This window comes from Impatiens glandulifera, unplaced genomic scaffold (assembly GCF_907164915.1).
Source record: "Impatiens glandulifera unplaced genomic scaffold, dImpGla2.1, whole genome shotgun sequence".
In the NCBI taxonomy this organism is placed as follows: domain Eukaryota; kingdom Viridiplantae; phylum Streptophyta; class Magnoliopsida; order Ericales; family Balsaminaceae; genus Impatiens; species Impatiens glandulifera.
This window is the reverse complement of record NW_025919154.1, coordinates 87,878-106,057: the sequence shown is the minus strand read 5'-3', so window position 1 is coordinate 106,057 and position 18,180 is coordinate 87,878. Positions and strand designations below refer to the sequence as shown.

The window sequence follows — 18,180 nt, the reverse complement described above, 5'->3', positions numbered from 1 at the left end:
GATTGCCGGGTCGAGAGCTGTGGTTAATTTGGATATATGTGAGAGTAAATGGATATTTGGGTCGGATTGTGGGTTGATCCGCCCATAAACTTAAAACGGTTAAAAATAAAATTAAAAATGTTATATGTATGGTTCGAACTTGCAACCTAACAAAATAAGTACAACCTTTTAACCAACTAGGCTAATAACACTTTATATTTTAAAATCAACCCAGCATTTGATAAATGCGTGACATTTTAACAATATAAGTTCAACTTTGTAACTAACTACTATATATATATAATGATGCTTAATTTTTAAAGTGTCCGGATTGCCGGGTCGAGAGATGTGGTTAATTCGGATATATGTGAGAGTAAATGGATACTTGGGTCGGATTGTGGGTTGACCCGCACATAAATATTTTACCGTAATACTTTTTTCACGGTTTTTTATATTTTAAATTCAAACCAAATTTTATGAAAGCGGAATATTTTAACAATATAAGTTCAACTTTTTTAAATAACTAATCTATATATATAATGATGCTTAATTTTTAAAGTGTCCAGATTGTCGGGTCGAGAGTTGTGGTTAATTTGGATATATATGTGAGAGTAAATGGATAGTTGAGTCGGATTGGTGGTTGACCCGCCCATAAACTTAAAACGGTTAAAATTAATAAAATTAAAAATGCTAAATATATATATAATGATGCTTAATTTTTAAAGTGTCCAGATTGTCGGGTCGAGAGCTGTGGTTAATTTGGATATATGTGAGAGTAAATGGATACTTGGGTCGGATTGTGGGTTGACCCGCCCATAAACTTAAAATAGTTAAAAATAAAATTAAAAATGATATAGGTATGGTTCGAACTTGCAACCTAACAAAATAAGTACAACCTTTTAACCAACTAAGCTAATAACACTTTATATTTTAAATTCAACCCAAAATTTGATAAATGCGTGACATTTTAACAATATAAGTTCAACTTTTTAACTAACTAATCTCTATATATATAATGATGCTTAATTTTTAAAGTGTCCGAATTGCCGGGTTGAGATCTGTGGTTGATTTGGATATATGTGAGAGTAAATGGATACTTGGGTCAGATTGTGGGTTGACCCGCCCATAAATATTTTACCGTAATATTTTTTTCACGGTTTTTTATATTTTAAATTCAACACCAAATTTTATGAACGCGGAATATTTTAATAATATAAGTTCAACTTTTTTAACTAACTAATCTATATATATAATGATGCTTAATTTTTAAAATATTCGGAATGTCGGGTCGAGAGTTGTGGTTAATTTGGATATATATGAGAGTAAATAGATACTTGATTCGAATTGTGGGTTGACCCTCCCATGAAATTAAAATAGTTAAAATTAAAATTAAAAATACTATAGGTATTGTTCAAACTTGCAACCTAACAAAATAAGTACAATTCTTCAACCAACTAGGCTAATAACACTTTAAATTTTAAATTCAACACCAAATTTTATGAACGCGGAATATTTTAACAATATATGTTCAACTTTTTTAAATAACTAATTTATATATATAATGATGCTTAATTTGTAAAGTGTCGGATTGCCGGATCGAGAGTTGTGGTTAATTTGGATATATATGTGAGACTAAATGGATATTTGAGTCGGATTATGGGTTGACCCACCCATATAATTAAAATGGTTAAAAATAAATTTAAAAATGTTATAGGTATGGTTCAAACTTAGAACCTAACAAAATAAGTATAACTATTTAACCTATTAGGCTAATAACACTTTATATTTTAAATTCAATACCAAATTTTATGAACGCGGGACATTTTAACAATATAAGTTCAACTTTTTAACTAACTAATCTATATATATAATGATGCTTAATTTTTAAAGTGTCTGGATTGCCGAGTCAAGAGTTGTGGTTAATTTGGATATATATGTGAGAGTAAATGGATAGTTGGGTCGGATTGGTGGTTGACCCGCCCATAAACTTAAAACGGTTAAAAATAAAATTAAAAATGCTATATGTATGGTTCGAAATTACAACATAACAAAACAAGTACAACCCTTTAACCAACTAAGCTAATAACATTTTATATCTTAAATTAAACACAAAATTTGATGAACGCGTGATATTTTAATAATATAAGTTCAACTTTTTAACTAACAAACTAATATATATATATAATGATGCTTAATTTTTAAAGTTTCCGAATTGCCATATCGAGAGCTGTGGTTAATTTGAATATAAATGTGAGAGTAAATGAATACTTAGGTCGTATTGTGGGTTGACCTGTCCATAAACTTAAAACGGTTAAAAATAAAATAAAAAATGCTATAGGTATGGTTCGAATTTGCAACCTAACAAAACAAAATATAACCTTTTAACCAACTAGGCTAATAACACTTTATATCCTAATTAATTCAACACCAAGTTTGATGAACGCGGGATATTTTATCAATATAAGTTCAACTTTTTAACTAACTAATATATATATATATATATATAATGATGCTTAAATTTTAAAGTGTCCAGATTGCCGGGTCGAGAGTTGTGGTTAATTTGGATATATGTGAGAGTAAATGAATATTTGGGTCGGATTGTGGGTTGTCCTGCCCATCAACTTAAAACGGTTAAAAATATAATTAAAAATGATATAGGTATGGTTCGAAATTGCAACATAACAAAACAACTACAACTTTTTAACTAACTAAGCTAATAACACTTTATATTTTAAATTCAGCCCAAAATTTAATAAACGCGTGACATTTTAACAATATAAGTTCAACTTTTTAATTAACTAATCTATATATATATATAATGATACTTAATTTTTAGAGTGTCCGGATTACCGGGTCGAGAGTTGTGGTTAATTTGAATATATGTGAGAGTAAATGGATACTTGGGTCGGATTGTGGGTTGACCCGCCCATAAACTTAAAACGGTTACAAATAAAATTAAAAATGGTATAGGTATGGTTCGAATTTGCATCCTAATAAAACAAGTACAACCTTTTAACCAACTATGCTAATAACACTTTATATTTTAAATATATATATAATGATGCTTAATTTTTTGAGTGTCTGTATTGCCGGGTCGAGAGCTGTGGTTAATTTGGATATATATGAAAGTAAATGGATACTTGGGTTGGATTGTGGGTTGACCCGCCCATAAACTTAAAACGGTTAAAAATAAAATTAAAAATGTTATAGGTATAGTTCGAACTTGCAACCTAACAAAACAAAACAAAACAAGTACAACCTTTTAACTAACTAGGCTAATAACACTTTATATTTTAAATTAAACCCAAAATTTGATAAACGCGTGACATTTTAACAATATAAGTTCAACTTTTTAACTAAATAATCTATATATATCTATATATAATGATGCTTGATTTTTAAAATGTCCGGATTGTCGGGTCGAGAGTTGTGGTTAATTTGGATATATGTGACAGTAATGGATATTTGGGTCGGATTGTGGGTTGATCCGCCCATAAAATTTTTACCGTAATATTTTTTCCACGGTTTTATATATTATTACTCGTGCAAATGCACGAGAAACATGCTAGTATATATATAATGACGCTTAATTTTTAAAGTGTCCGGATTGCCGGATCGAGAGCTGTGTTTAATTCGGATATATATGTGAGAGTATATGGATACTTGGGTCGGATTGTGGGTTGACCCGCCCATAAACTTAAAATGGTTAAAAATAAAATTAAATATGTTATAAGTATGTTTCGAACTTGCAAACTAACAAAACAAGTACAACCCTTTAACCAACTAAGCTAATAACACTTTATTTTTTAAATTCAACACCAAATTTGATAAACGCGAGATATTTTAATAATATAAATTCAACTTTTTAACTAACTAATCTATATATATATAATGATGTTTAATTTTTAAAGTGTCCGGATTACCGGGTCAAGAGTTGTGATTAATTTGGATATATATGTGAGAGTAAATAGATATTTGGGTCGGATTGTGAGTTGACCCCTTCATAAACATTTTTACCGTAATATTTTTTTCATGATTTTTAATAATATTACTCGTGCAAATGCGGGATACATGCTAGTGTCTTTAGAAATTCTTAAAGTTGTAAACTAAATCTTAATATGTTAGAACATTTGGATGTCTGTATTACTGCTCAAATAACCAATCAAACAAGTCTAAGTTTGATGCTAAAGGTATAAAATGCATTTTCTTAGGTTATCCGAATGATTATAAATGATCATATAGGGTTTGTGATCTAAAAAATGATGAAATATTTGTTTCAAGATATGTTTTTTTATGAAAAATATTTTCCTTTTTCAAATGATACAAATCAATTAGAAAATTTGAATTATATGCATTTTATGATGATACACATTTGTATGAAGATGAAACTAAAAGTATGACGGGTTCAAAAACAAACAAGGCTATCAAAAATTTTAAAACAAAATAAGACAAAAGAAATGAAACTTCAATATCTCATGATACAAATGAGATTAGTAATCATTTTTCTCAAATAAAATGTTAAATTTTAGGAAGTTATTTTTAACATAGAAATAACAAAGAACGACTTAATGAACCGTTCGTTCTTCATTAAAGATTTATGTATGTTTCCGCAACTATAAAATATCTCAATTTATTGACATTACGTATTAAGATTATAGAACTAAAAAATAAAGATTAAGATTAAAGATTCTAATAAGTGGTATCAGAGCATCTTTATGTCGATCTATTGAGATTTTTTTTTGGGAAAACGACTTAGCGTCATTTCATTAAAAATTCCCAAAAACGGGAAAAAAAACCACGAGTTTAAGAGATCATTCTAGACAGGCCTAGAATGATTTTGAAGTCGTAACATTCTGAATAAAAGCTAAAAACGTAAATGAATTATCTGTTTACAATGCTTTTAATTCTAGTGAGTTTAAAAAACGGTAAATTCCAGTTCCTGCAGATATTCCAGTTCTGCTCCGTGCTTGGAATTCCTCTCCACGTTCCCACGAGGGCGCTGCAATCCGATACAATATCTTTCCATAACTCGTCAATGCTCCTACGGGTTCTGTCATATACCCTTGCATTCCGTTCTTGTCAAATGTTATACACCACTGCTCCAAAGCCGCACTTGAACACGCTTGTTGCAAATCTATTTCCCTTGGCTTTGAGTAGTGCCGCTTCTTTGATTTCATTCCATTCGCTCGGGAAACTGATCAGCTCCAGGCTTTTATAGAATCTGTCCCAAAGCTCCGAAGCAATACAACAGCTCCCGAATAGGTGATCTATGGTTTCTTCATTTCCTATGCATAGAAGACAGCTTGCGTCCGGGATGCTCATATACTTACTGATACGATCACGTGTGTTGAGTCTTTCCCAGAAGGCGAGCCATAGGATGAACTGGTGTCGAGGGATAATCTTCGTTGACCATACAAGAGGAGCCCATTCTACTTTCTGCGCTTTTTCCCGGATTACCTCCCATATTTTCTTCAATACCAGCTTCCCATTGTCCTCAGCTTTCCATTCATGAATATCCGGTCTGTCGTGTAGTTGTATGTTACTTATATGATCAAGTATCCTCTTTCCTTCTGGAATTCTTCTCAAGAGCAAGTTCCAATTCCCGTATTTGATGTCTCTGATTTTCGCTTTTGCGCAGTCCCTTCTGATACGAGTATTTTGAAACTGCTCCTTGTCGATGATGGGCTGGTTTTCAAACCAAGGGTCGTGCCAGAATAGAGTGCCTTTCCCGTCCCCTAGTCGGATGTCATAAAGATCTGCAATATTGCTTCTTAGTTTAAGAATCTTTTTTAGAGACCAGCTCATACCTTCGTGAATTTTGCAGGTCCAGATGCTGGTTTCGTGTTTCATAAATCTCGTATGCACCCATTTGATCCATAGTGACTCCTGATTGCGCTCCAAAGCCCACAGATGCTTGAAGGTTAGAGCCTTGTTCCACTCGATACAGTTCTTCAAGTCGATGCCTCCCTCGTCTTTCGGTTTGCAGAGAGCGGTCCATTTGACTTTCTTTCCTCCTCTTCCACTATTTCCCCAGATAAAGTTTCTCATCAGTATGTCCAGTTCCTTCATTACCTTCTTCGGAATGACCATTTGCTGCGCCCAATAGCCAACTATGCCCATAACCACGGTTTTGATAAGTTCGATCCTCCCTGCATAAGAAAGTTTTTTCGCTGCCCAGCCAGATATCGTGTTTTTTACCTTTTCAATCAGCGGCTTGCAGTGTGAGATCTCGATCTGCTTTGCAGTTAACGGAATTCCTAAGTACCTTATTGGAAATCTGCCTTCCTTGATGCCCATGATGTTGAAGATGTCCTGTTTTGTTTCGTCCTTCACGCCTCCATAAAATGCCACACTTTTGCTTTCATTAATAGTTAAACCTGTTACCTCAGAAAAGAACGTTAGTGCAACCCTAATAGTTTTAATGGAATCAACGTCCGCGTGCGCTAGAATGAACAAATCGTCAGCAAAGCATAAATGTGTTACCTCCTCTACCTCACAGAATGGGTGAAAGATGTATGGACGATTCTTTCGGAACATCGCGAAGATGCTCTCAAAGATCGCCATGATAGCTACGAAAAGGTAAGAAGAGAGGGGGTCCCCTTGCCTTACCCCGTTTTCACCTTTGAAATAGCCTCTGTGGACTCCATTGACGCTAACAACAAAGCAGGATGATGAAACGCATTGCATAATCCAATCGATAAAAATCATAGGAAAAGCAGAAACAAACAGAAAGTCTCGAATGGCTTCCCATCTAACAGAGTCAAAAGCTTTCTTGATATCTATTTTGAAAGCCACTCTCGGGGATATTTTCTTTTTCCCGTAGCCTTTTAATAGGCTCTGCATGAGAAGAATATTATGAGAGATTGTCCTACCGGGGATGAATGCAGATTGATTAAGATTTATTATTTTTCCTATAACATTTTTAAAACGTTTAGAAATGATTTTGGAAATTATTTTATAAATCACATTGCAGCAGGAAATTGGTCTGAAATCTTGTACTTTCTCAGGTACCGCAGTTTTGGGGATCAAGGTTAGAACCGCTGTATTCCATTGCTTTAACATTTTCCTGTTTTTGAAAAACTCCAGAACCCCATCAGTAACATCTTTACCCACAACCGACCAATTATCTTTGAAGAACTGTGCATTAAACCCATCAGGACCCGGACTTTTATTCCCATCAATACTAAACAGAGCTTCTGTAACCTCAACCTTCGTGACCACCCTTATCAACTCGCGACTATCTTCTGCAGAGATTTTCCTACCAATAATTTGATACAAGGTATTCAGGTGACTTTGATGCTGCTTTCTTGTACCCATAAGCTACTTATAGAAATCAATAGCCAGATCTTGGACACCCTTTTGATCCTGAACATATTCACCATCATCATTCTTCAGCCTGTACACATTGTTTCTCATGTTTCTAGCCTTGCATTTTCTGTAAAAGAAAGCTGTGTTTTTGTCACCCAACGAAAGCCAGCTCTGTCTTGATTTCTGTCTAACAAAATTCTCTTCAAGTAGACTTAGCTTCCTGAAGTTTTCAAGCGCATATCTTTCTGTTTCATTGAGTTGTTCATCACTATCATCCCTTAATAACTTTTTCTGAACCTCTTCCAGTTCTTCTCTAGCAGCCAGAACTCTATTGGAGATATTGCTGAACTTCTTCTTGTCAAAGCTTTGGAGATGATTCTTCAGGAGTTTAAGCTTCTCAGAAACCCTGTACATGTTGGAACCTCTGACATCTGTTGACCATACACTTTTGAGGATACCCTTGAATTTATCGTTATCCATCCAAAAATTGAAAAATTTAAAGGGCCTTTTGAACCTTTCTTCCTTTTCCCAGAACAATTTAATCGGGCAGTGATCAGATATACCCGGATTCAAAACATGAAGTTGACTTCTCGGAAATTGGTTAATCTAGTTCTCATTTACCAGACATCTGTCAATTCTACTTTTTCTAATTTGTTCATTCCCTCTCGTAGAAGACCAAGTGAAGAAGTTCCCAGAATTAGTAGGCTCGATACAACCCATATCTCTGATGCAGTCATTAAATTCAATCATATCCCGAGTAATTTCAGATTATGGGCTACGATCAGATTCGTTTCTAGTTACGTTGTAATCACCGAGGACAGCCCAAGATTTATCAATACCGATCCAGTTTCTAAGACAATTCCAGAGGAGTCTTCTTTCCGTGCTTGAGTTGCTACCATAGATAATAGCAAGATTAAACACGATTCTTGTGATTCTGTCTTTGACCTCCACCAGGATTGCTTGATCATTCGAAAAAAGAGTCATCACCTCAACAACTTTGTTATCCCAAATAACCCAGATTCTGCCCGTTTTGTCATTTGAGTTATGAATGATTTCCCAGCTACTATCAATACACAGTTTGCTAACCTTCTCAACGTTCTGACTTTTGACTTTTGTCTCAAGAATACCCATAATAGTGATCTTCTGATTCTCAATGATCCTCCTGATTTCTTTACATTTTAGAGGGTCATTGAGTCCCCTTATGTTCCATGTCACTATATTCATGAATGAATATAAGTGTTGGGATCTATTGAGATTTAAGTTTATGAAAATTTAAGAATATGATCAAATGTTGTATATTTAATTTCTCGATTCAATTCAAAATAAATCTATCGTAGAATTTTAAAAAAGGTTAAAAATTAATTTATAAGATCTAGAAAGATTATAAAAGAATTAAATAAAGAAATATTCACAGATTTTAAACTAACGAACATAAGACATCAAATTCATGTAGAAGAAGATGAACAAGTTTTGTTTAAAAAATTATGATTAAAGAAGTATTCACCTTCTCTAAGATATAATATATATATCTAGTCCGGGGACAAGTTGATACAATGCGGCTTTCTTTAAAGAAAACTAGGAGATAGTCAGGAAAGATGTAAGTGAAGGGGTCCTAGAATTCTTTCAAAACATAAAAATGCTTAAGCAATAAAACGTTAGAGTATTGAATTTGACTCCCAAAATCTCACTACCGAAAAAAATTCAAGACTTTCGTCTTATTTCATGTGGTAACGTAATCTATAAAACCATCTCTAAGATCATTTCGTAAAGATTTAAAACTGTTATTTCAAAATTAGTCAGTTATAGACAATCAACTTTTATTTTGAATCGCTCTATCTCCCATAACATACTTTTTATGCAGAGTTTATTGAAAAGTTATGGTAAGAAAACTATATCTTCGAGAGTGACTTTCAAAATTGACATCCGAAAAGTTTTTTGACTCGATAATATGAGAATTCATTCATGAATTCATTATGTTGTCGATTTCCCTATATTTTTATCGACTGGTTAATGTAGTGTGTTTCGACCCCACTTCATTTTGAGCGTGATTGACATACATAATGGTTTCTTTAAGGGTGAAAGGGGAGTAAGACAATGAGATCCTCTCTCACCTTACCTCTTCGTTCTTATTATGGAAATCCTGGACTGTATCTTCAAAATGCTCTTAAAGAATCATAAATTCAAATTTCACCATTACTGCAAAGAAGAAGCAATAACACACATTTGTTTCGTTGATGTTTTTCTCTTAGTAGCTCACGCAAATGTCGAATCTTTTAGTACATACAAGGAAGCACTGACAATGTTTTCTAGTATTATATGTTTATTCATTAATGAAGACAAAAGTCAGACTTTCTATGAAGGATTAGTGAAGGAGGATTTGAAGAAGAATATATTTATTAAAATAGGGATAAAAGAAGGAACGCTCCCAATCAAATGTCTTGGAGTCCTCTTATCTGCAAAACAACTTCAAACTCACATTTTCTCCCACTTATTGAAAATGTCAGAAATTATATATTTGGTTGGGCTAATAAAAATTGTCATGCAAAAGAAGAATAAAGTTTGTGAAAATAGTTATTATAGGAATCATTGACTATTGGGGCACAACAAAAAATCATTCCCCAAAAAGTCATGATTGAACTATATAAGTTGATCAAGTACTTCATTTAGAGTACTCAATCCATAGAAGACAAAAATGTCAAATGAGAACTAAATATACCCAAAAGTATCCCAAAAGAAGGAGGATTTGACATTAAAAATTGTGTCATATGGAATAGACATGTATGGGCCATTGAGATGATAGTAATCACCTAGTTTTTTCATTTGTTTGGAAAGTTAATATTTAACTGTATTTTTTTTAAAGTTTATTAAATTTAATAATTTTATTTGAAAATATAAAATATAAAATTCTTTATTTGTATATATTGAATTGTATTTGCTATAATTTTTTTTATGTAATTACTTATTAAATATTGGATATAAATAACAGAAGAGAGTATGGGTGTTCAATATTTGGTCTGAACCGAATATCCGACCGAATTCGAATAAACCGAATTCGAATTTCATTTTCGGTTTTCGAATCGAATTTCAAACCAATTCGAATTCAAATACGATTTTCGAATTGGTTTTTGAGTTTGGATTTTACTCGAAAACCAAACCGAAAACTAAATTCATTTTGTTATGCTAATTTCAAAAAAAAATAAAAAACTCGAAAACCGAAAACCGATAATACCCCTAAAAGAGAGGAATCGGTTTTTTTATTTTTTATTATTCGATCTGGTAGGGGATCCGGTAGTTCAAACAGAAAATAATTGATCCATAGAGAGATTCTGCAGTTGATATCCAATCCCTCACTATTTGAGTGTTTCCTTTGTTCGAGCTCTTGGTCGTAGAATAGCAGAAACGGCAGCGACACAAGTAGCTTGACCTAAAGAAATGGGCGCCTGCTGTCTTTAGTAACCCATTAAATGTAAGTTTCTGTTCTTAGTTTAGGTTTTACTCTTTGTAATTTTGATTCCGAACTAAGTATTGTAAAGAGATTCCTATTAATAAGAATGATGATATAACGATTCTAAATGTTAAATTATGGAGTTCTTATGTGTGGTTTAATAGCTCTTGGACTCTCCCACCTGAGACTAGCTGTTAAGGTGTGGTTCTCCTAGGAGTTGTTGCAAATGATTTCTTAAATTTCTCATAGAGTTGAATAATTAAAAAAGGCTCCGGCGATTGATATTTCTGAAAAAGATTTTGGTTTTATTTGAATACATTCATCTTCCTGAGATTGCAGTGATGATGGAATGAACTTTGAACTAAGATTGTTACTCAAAATACTTTGTGTGATGTTTCAATTTATTAGTCTTGATGCATTAAGAACGTACCTAGAATTAGGTTGATGAATCCATTTAGACAGATTGATTTACAGTTATAAGATAGAAAAACTGTGTTGAGGTTTTGGTTTCAATGGTTAGAAGTGTTTGATTAAGCTGAAGTCATTTGATTCATGCTTATAAAGTAAGCCTATTCCAACTCAAGTTAGCCTACATTTGCATAATTGCATTATTTTGAACTAAAACAGTAGGCATTTGGTTTGTGGAGATTTAATGAACAAAGACATTTTGGTTTGAATTGAGAGTTACTGGCCACTGTCTAGAGTATCAATGAAGAGACTTGGCCTATATCAAATTAGTTCAATTTGTTATCTAGAAATATGTGAATTCAATTGTACAAATGAATTGAAGCTTGATTTTATATGAAAATGCAAAGTGTGAGAATTGTTCAAATGGTTCAGAACTGGAATTTTGAATTTAAAGCAAAGCTCTAGGAACATCTGTTGCAAGTAAATTTTGTGTTTGAACTTTTTTTAATCTGAAGTGACCATGAGACTCGAACCACATTGTTTCCAAAACTGGGCTTGATTCCAGCTTACTGTTTTGGTTCAATTAATTCAAGGGTTGTTTTCTCTAGTTGAAAATGATCTAAGAGCTAGTCAGTTGAATGAAATGAAGTCTAAAAACTTGGAGGTGGTTTGATTCACCAAATCATGGTCAAATCAAACATCAAAATGCATCAAGAATTGAGAAACTTCCAAGGTGTTTTTAAGAATTGATTGTTGTTGTTTCAAAAATTGTTTATAGATTCATTTGGTCATAAATTGGATGTCAATTCAATGCAATTGATTAGAGAATCAATTGATGAACCAACGATTCTTATCTTGTGGGCATTGAAATAAATTTGAAATTCCAGATTTACTTTTCTGCTTTGAAACCAAACATGTATTTGATTCTTAACTTGATGGCAGGTCTATGATTTGATCTTAAATTAATCTGATGAGTTAGGAATTGAATTATGAAACCATTTTTTCACAGAGCATTGAATAAACAAGAAAAAGTTTGATAAGAAAACAACCTATTTATTGATTGACACTAAAGTGCAATTTTCACAAAATCTGAAACCTCTCTAGGTCTACTACATTGTGCATGCACTACTGTTAAAAACAGAAATAGTACAAGGAATATTTAAGAATAAGCTACTCAATCACTTCACTTATTGGAGACAAGGTTGTTTTTGTCTTTCTCTATATCCCCAAGCTTACATACAGATTGTTACACTTACATACATATATATTTATAAATATCAAATATGCACAAATCCACACGAGCTTAGGCACGCTCCATCGGTTGACCCTCGTAGAAGAAACACCTAGCAGGTGTTGGATCTTCATCAGATGAAGACTCTAGGAATTGGTAACCAATGGCATTTTCAGGTGTGTTGTTTTGGTAATACTGCGAAGAAACCAGCCATTCAGAGCTCACAAAGTTGGTGTTTCCTGCTGACATAGAATCATTTACTTCCGCCGGCTGGGATTGGTAGTTTGACCTTTCCATACTTTGATTGGGATACTCTTCCATTTGCTCACCTATAAAAATAAGAGCAATTCGGATGATTAAACCTAGAACAAAATCATTTTGTCTCATTTCATATATAATTTTGATAGGACATAAATATCTTATAATTTTGTTTGTTTTTTGCATTTAAAAGAAACTTGTAATTACCTTGGGTAAGAAGTGGGGTTGTGTTCAAGTGTCCATCAATTTCCTCCAATAACTTCCAGTTTTGATATGCTTCTTTCACCAAATTTTCAGCAAATCCCTATAAAACAAAACCCACCACATTTTATTATCACAAGCACATATATATATTTATTTTGTATTGTATACTCATAATTAAGTGGTGATGTTATCAAGAGTATGAGTTAGAGTATTCTCATATGTAATTTTTTTTTTTATAAAAATTAAATAAATTGGTGAATGGTGTGGAGTTTTTCTGTATGTTTAATTTAGTGATGATTTTTATAATAGTAAAATAATAAGAAATTTATTTACCCTATTCATGTTGACCAAGTCCTTGGTGCAGGGGTATGACTGTCCATTCACCATAGCTTTGACCAAATGACACACAGGATCCAACAAAAGGGAGTAATTTGGGCCCTTGAATATGTATAACTTGCTGCCCATCTCGCACGTTTTTGCATGTCTGAGAGTCACTTCCCACATCCTATCTGACATTCCTACCCCTAATATCTGTTTCCAAAAAAATAATAATAATGTTATTCATTTTGACTCAAATTTAAGAACATTAGTTATTGAGTTATAAGTCTCTACAATAATAATAATAATGTTATATATATATATACCTTTCTGAGTTTGGTTGGATCGACAACTGATAACTGAAGGAAATCTTGAACTGTATTGATTCCGCTGGTATTTAGTTTCTTGTGGAAAGCTCCGTCTTTTCCGATCTTCTCTAGCCGCCATACCTCGTCTTCTAGCATTGGTGGGTGGTGTTTCTTGTATACTGTTAAATTAATTTATCAAAATAGAAATTGAATTTTAATATTTTTAGTTTATAATACTATATATGCAGTATTAAAAATGATATTTTTTTTGGGGAGGGAGGCCAAAACTAAGTCAATGAGTTGGCTGTTAACATCATACACATTCAAATTACAGTCACGGACGCGGTTTTGAGTCGTTTTGGTCTTCCTATATTAAAGTCATGATTGTTTTAGATAAAAATTAGAAAACTTAAATAGAATTTGAAAACAAAATGTTTTAATGACCGACTCTAATAATTACTGTTATTATATTAAAACTAATAGTAGTTAAAATATTATAACATAAATAAACATTGTTTATAATGAAATTAATTATTATTATTTACTACTAATAATTTTTAAGTAGTTAACTATACTACATATTTATATTATTATATGTGACATTTAAATATAACAAGTGTATCATCATGAGTTCATGACAATTTGATTAACTTTAATAAAATAATAAAGAAATGTTTATATTCCTAAAATGGCATTATCTCACTAACCATCAATTAAAAAACTAACTGAATCTATAAAGTGCATGCTGCTGATATAACATGTTTAGTTATTATACTTACTAACTGCTAATTCAATTTATGACCATTATAAAATTATGTATATTAATTGGTTGCACTACACTTTATTATAATAGGGTTTTCATGTAAGTCAATGAGTTTATGATAAGAATTGGCTAGCAATAAGCAAAAGATAAATTTACTTGAATTATTCAAAGATACAAATTATTTTATAGAACATAAAAGGACATCATATAAGCGTTCAAAGTGAGACCAAAAGTATTATGTAGTCTAATTTACTTGATGAATAATTAAGTAAATATGGTTCTAAGATAAATCCAACAAATTGAAATGATAAGGTGCAATTCATAACCATGTTTAATTACTTTGCTACTCTATTATAAGTTTTTACTAGATTACTTTTTCTCATATGTGATTACGTATTAATTTATTTATATAAAAAAAAAGCAGTTTGAGAAAGATGGACTTACATTCTCCGCGATGATCTCTAACAACAAACGATTCTGTAATTGCTTCACAAACCCTAGTTCCTTTCTCGCTGCCTTGAACCACCCGAGCTCCAAGTCGAAACTTTCTACTACGAATCCAGCTTGAATTATCCGTAAATTCAATTTGTCCAACAACTGCATATCCATCCCTCATCGTCAAACTCAAGTCACCAGTCAATAACGGCCTTCTCCCGGCCCTCTCCTTAACTATATTTCGGTTAAATTCATCGCTAGTCCATGTATCGCTACCGTCTTTCGGAAAATCTCCATCGAGTACAACAATTTCCACCTTCAACGGATTTGTGTACATCATATGATCATTATTTGAATCCACGAGGTAAATTTGAAGAGGATTGCTCTCCATGTCCGATATTTTTGTCCCCGTGAATATCGGAAGGGATAGTTTGCTCCTAAAAACTAACCGAAAGTTTGATTGTTCAAGTGCTTGAACTCTTATAGAAGATGACCGGATTAAGGACTTTCCACCTATCTTTAATCCACGTTCAACTTCCTCCTTAACCTGAGATGATCGATCGATAAAAACATTAACAAAACAATTAACATAAAATTTAAGAAGAAATTGATCATGAGTAATTATACCACTTTTCTAATCATGGGTTCCATGGTAGAGCAGAAATTCTGCATGAAGTTGACCATAAGGACTTCGCTAATAACGCTGATAGAAAAATAAATAAAAAAATGTCAGAAAATAATAATTGAGAATTGGTTATGATTCTGAAACATAATAATTGTAGCTAGTAGTACTACATACGAGGCAAAGGAAGGCTTAGATTTTGTTCGTTTTGCAGTTTGGTGGTCCATGTCGATTCCAGATTCTGGGAAATAACGTTTAGCTGCCATTTGTAGGAGAGAGGGTTTGTAATTGTTTGGGAAAATGCGTGATTGAGATGCAGTATATATGGGGACGAAGAGATGGTTATGAAAAATAAAAATAAATAGAAATAGAAATATGGAAGGAGAGAAGAAGCTTCTCTGAATCGTAGAGGAAGCAGCCACGAAGCAATGTGGATTATACTAGATGAACTATGTGTATGTAAATATGATGATGTAACGACTTTGACGTCAAGCCATCTCCAAGTCAACCCTCTTTTTCCTTCCTCTCTCTCACACACACACACAGATCCACACTCTCATTTATAAAGAAAAATGCCACACAAATACATCAAAGATTGTGTGGGGTTTATTTAGATTTAAAAAACAAAAGGGCGTGTTTGATTTGTCATTTAGTTGAGGTGTGTAACTTTGCGTAATAGTCTGCAACAATAGTTTTGCGTAATAAGTGAATGCAAAATTATAATTAAACAAATTTTATGTTTAAACACAATTTTATCATTACCTTCTATTATGACGTATATACAAATAAATCAAAGATTGTGTGGGGTTTATTTAGATTTAAAAAACAAAAGGGCGTGTTTGATTGTCATTTAGTTGAGGTGTAACGTTTGCGTAATAGTCTGCAACAATAATTTTGTGGCAAAATTATAATTAAACATTTTATGTTTAAACACAATTTTATCTGTACCGTATACACAAATACACCAAAGATACACCAAAGATTGTGCAGAGTTTATTTAGATTTAAATAAATAAAAGAGCGTGTTTGATTTGTCATTTAGTTGAGATGTGTAACGTTTGCCTATTAGTTTTGCATAATAAGTGAATGCAAATAATTAATCAAATTTTAAACAAATTATAAACAAATTTTAACGTTTGCCTAAAATTATAATTAAACAAATTTTATGTTTAAACACAATTTTATCTCTACCTCCTATTTGACGTATACACAAATACACCAAAGATTGTGTGGGGTTTATTTAGATTTAAAAAACAAAACAGAGCATATAAACTAATCCTATCAACGTATATGAGAATAAGTTAAATAAATTGAAGCAAATAAACTGAGTACGTACAAGAGGAATAACTTAACTAAAACTATTATTTCAATTTTTATTAAATTATTATTTATAATATCTTTGTTTTAACTTTTCAAATTAAGATAGTTATATATAAAAAACTTATTTAAAAAAAATGTGAATTTTTTTATTAAGTCGAAGAATATCTTATTTATAGTGGATACTTTGTAGGAACTATCAATTATAGAAATATGTAAAACCCTTCCAAAATAACAAACATTAAGCTAATAAATGTCAAAGATAAAACTATTTTATACCACTAATGTTTTTAAATTATTGCATGTCCACTTATGCTCAATAGAATTTGTGTTAAAATTAATTTCAAACATTTAGATATATATAGGGATGTAAATGAACCGAGCCGAACCGAACAGTATCATGCTCGAGCTCAGCTCGTCTAGTATATATTAGGGCTGGAGCTCGGCTCAGGCTCGTTTCGAGCTTTCACAATCGAACTCGAGCTCGGCTCGTATGGATTTATTTGAGCTCACGAGCCGCTCGTGCTCGACTCGTTTAAAGCTCGTTTAGAAAGCTCGTTAAGAGCTCGTTTAAAGCTCGTTTAGAAAGCTTGTTTAGAAAGCTCTATTTATTAACCCTAAATTTAATTATAGCTTTATAGGTTATTATTATATTAATATAAATATAATCATGTAATAATATTAATTATTATAATATATATTTATATATTACTAATTTTTTTAATAATTTACCAATTATATTTAAACAATATTATAATCGAACATGTTCGTGAGCCTATAAACGAACTTGTTCGCGAGCTTATAAGCGAGCCTATAAACGAACATGTTCGTGAGCTTACGAGCCGAATATCGAGAAGTTCAAGCTCGGCTCGTTTAAATTTTCGAGCTTTTAAACGAGCTTGAGCTCGGCTCGTTAAGACTAACGAACGAGCTCGAACGAGCTTTTCGTCGAACCGAGATTCGAATAGTTCGCGAGTAGCTCGGTTCATTTACATCCCTATATATATATATATTAATGTATTGATTGTTTATGATAAGATTAAATACAATTAGAGATCTATTAAAATATAAATTTTAAGTTTCTTTAAATATTTATGATAAGTGTATAATATAACATGATTTACTATTTTATGGATGAATTTAATAATAAAGATGTATATTAAGGATATGTCTTAAATTCATATATAAAACTAATTTCTTTGGAATACTTTAACTCTTAACGCTAAGGTATTCTCCTCTAATAAATTGTCCAAAACTTTTAATATTGCTAAGGTAGAAGCCTCAAAATCTTTGAAATTCTTTAGCTCCGAACGTTAAGGTATCCTCCTCTTTTGAACTATCCAAAAAATTCAATATTCCTAAGATGAAAGCCTCAAAATCTTTGAAATCCTTCTGCTCTGAACGCTAAGGAATCCTCCTCTTTTGAACTGTCCAAAACCTTGAATATAGCTAAGGTGGAGGCCTCAAAATCTTTGAAGTCCTTCAGCTCCAAACGCTAAGGTATCATTCTCTTTTGAACTGTCCAAAACTTTCAACATTGCTAAGGTGGAGGCCTTAAAATCTTTGAAATCCTTTAGCTCCAAAC

At 32.2% G+C, this 18,180-nt stretch overlaps 1 protein-coding gene across 1 annotated transcript; it reads right to left on the bottom strand.

Annotated features, from left to right (window-relative positions):
• Positions 1-12,177: 12,177 nt before the first annotated feature.
• On the bottom strand, positions 12,178-15,616 carry LOC124917610 (protein SAR DEFICIENT 1-like). Its single transcript, XM_047457999.1, has 7 exons — positions 15,457-15,616; positions 15,285-15,360; positions 14,667-15,204; positions 13,478-13,638; positions 13,167-13,364; positions 12,837-12,933; positions 12,178-12,700 (listed from the first exon to the last, which is right to left on the bottom strand). The coding sequence occupies exons 1-7, from the start codon at positions 15,543-15,545 to the stop codon at positions 12,444-12,446; spliced, it is 1,416 nt and encodes a 471-aa protein (XP_047313955.1). The 5' UTR covers positions 15,546-15,616; the 3' UTR covers positions 12,178-12,443.
• Between the last annotated feature and the right edge of the window lie 2,564 nt (positions 15,617-18,180).

Bases quoted from the DNA above. Each gene is read 5' to 3' on its own strand.
- LOC124917610 (XM_047457999.1), bottom strand. From the start codon at position 15,545: ATGGCAGCTAAACGTTATTTCCCAGAATCTGGAATCGACATGGACCAC. The intron at 15,205-15,284 runs GTATAATTACTC...CGATCATCTCAG, and splicing joins AACCCATGATTAGAAAAGTG to GTTAAGGAGGAAGTTGAACG. The intron at 12,934-13,166 runs GTAAATAAATTT...TTTGTTTTATAG, and splicing joins ACTTGGTCAACATGAATAGG to GGATTTGCTGAAAATTTGGT.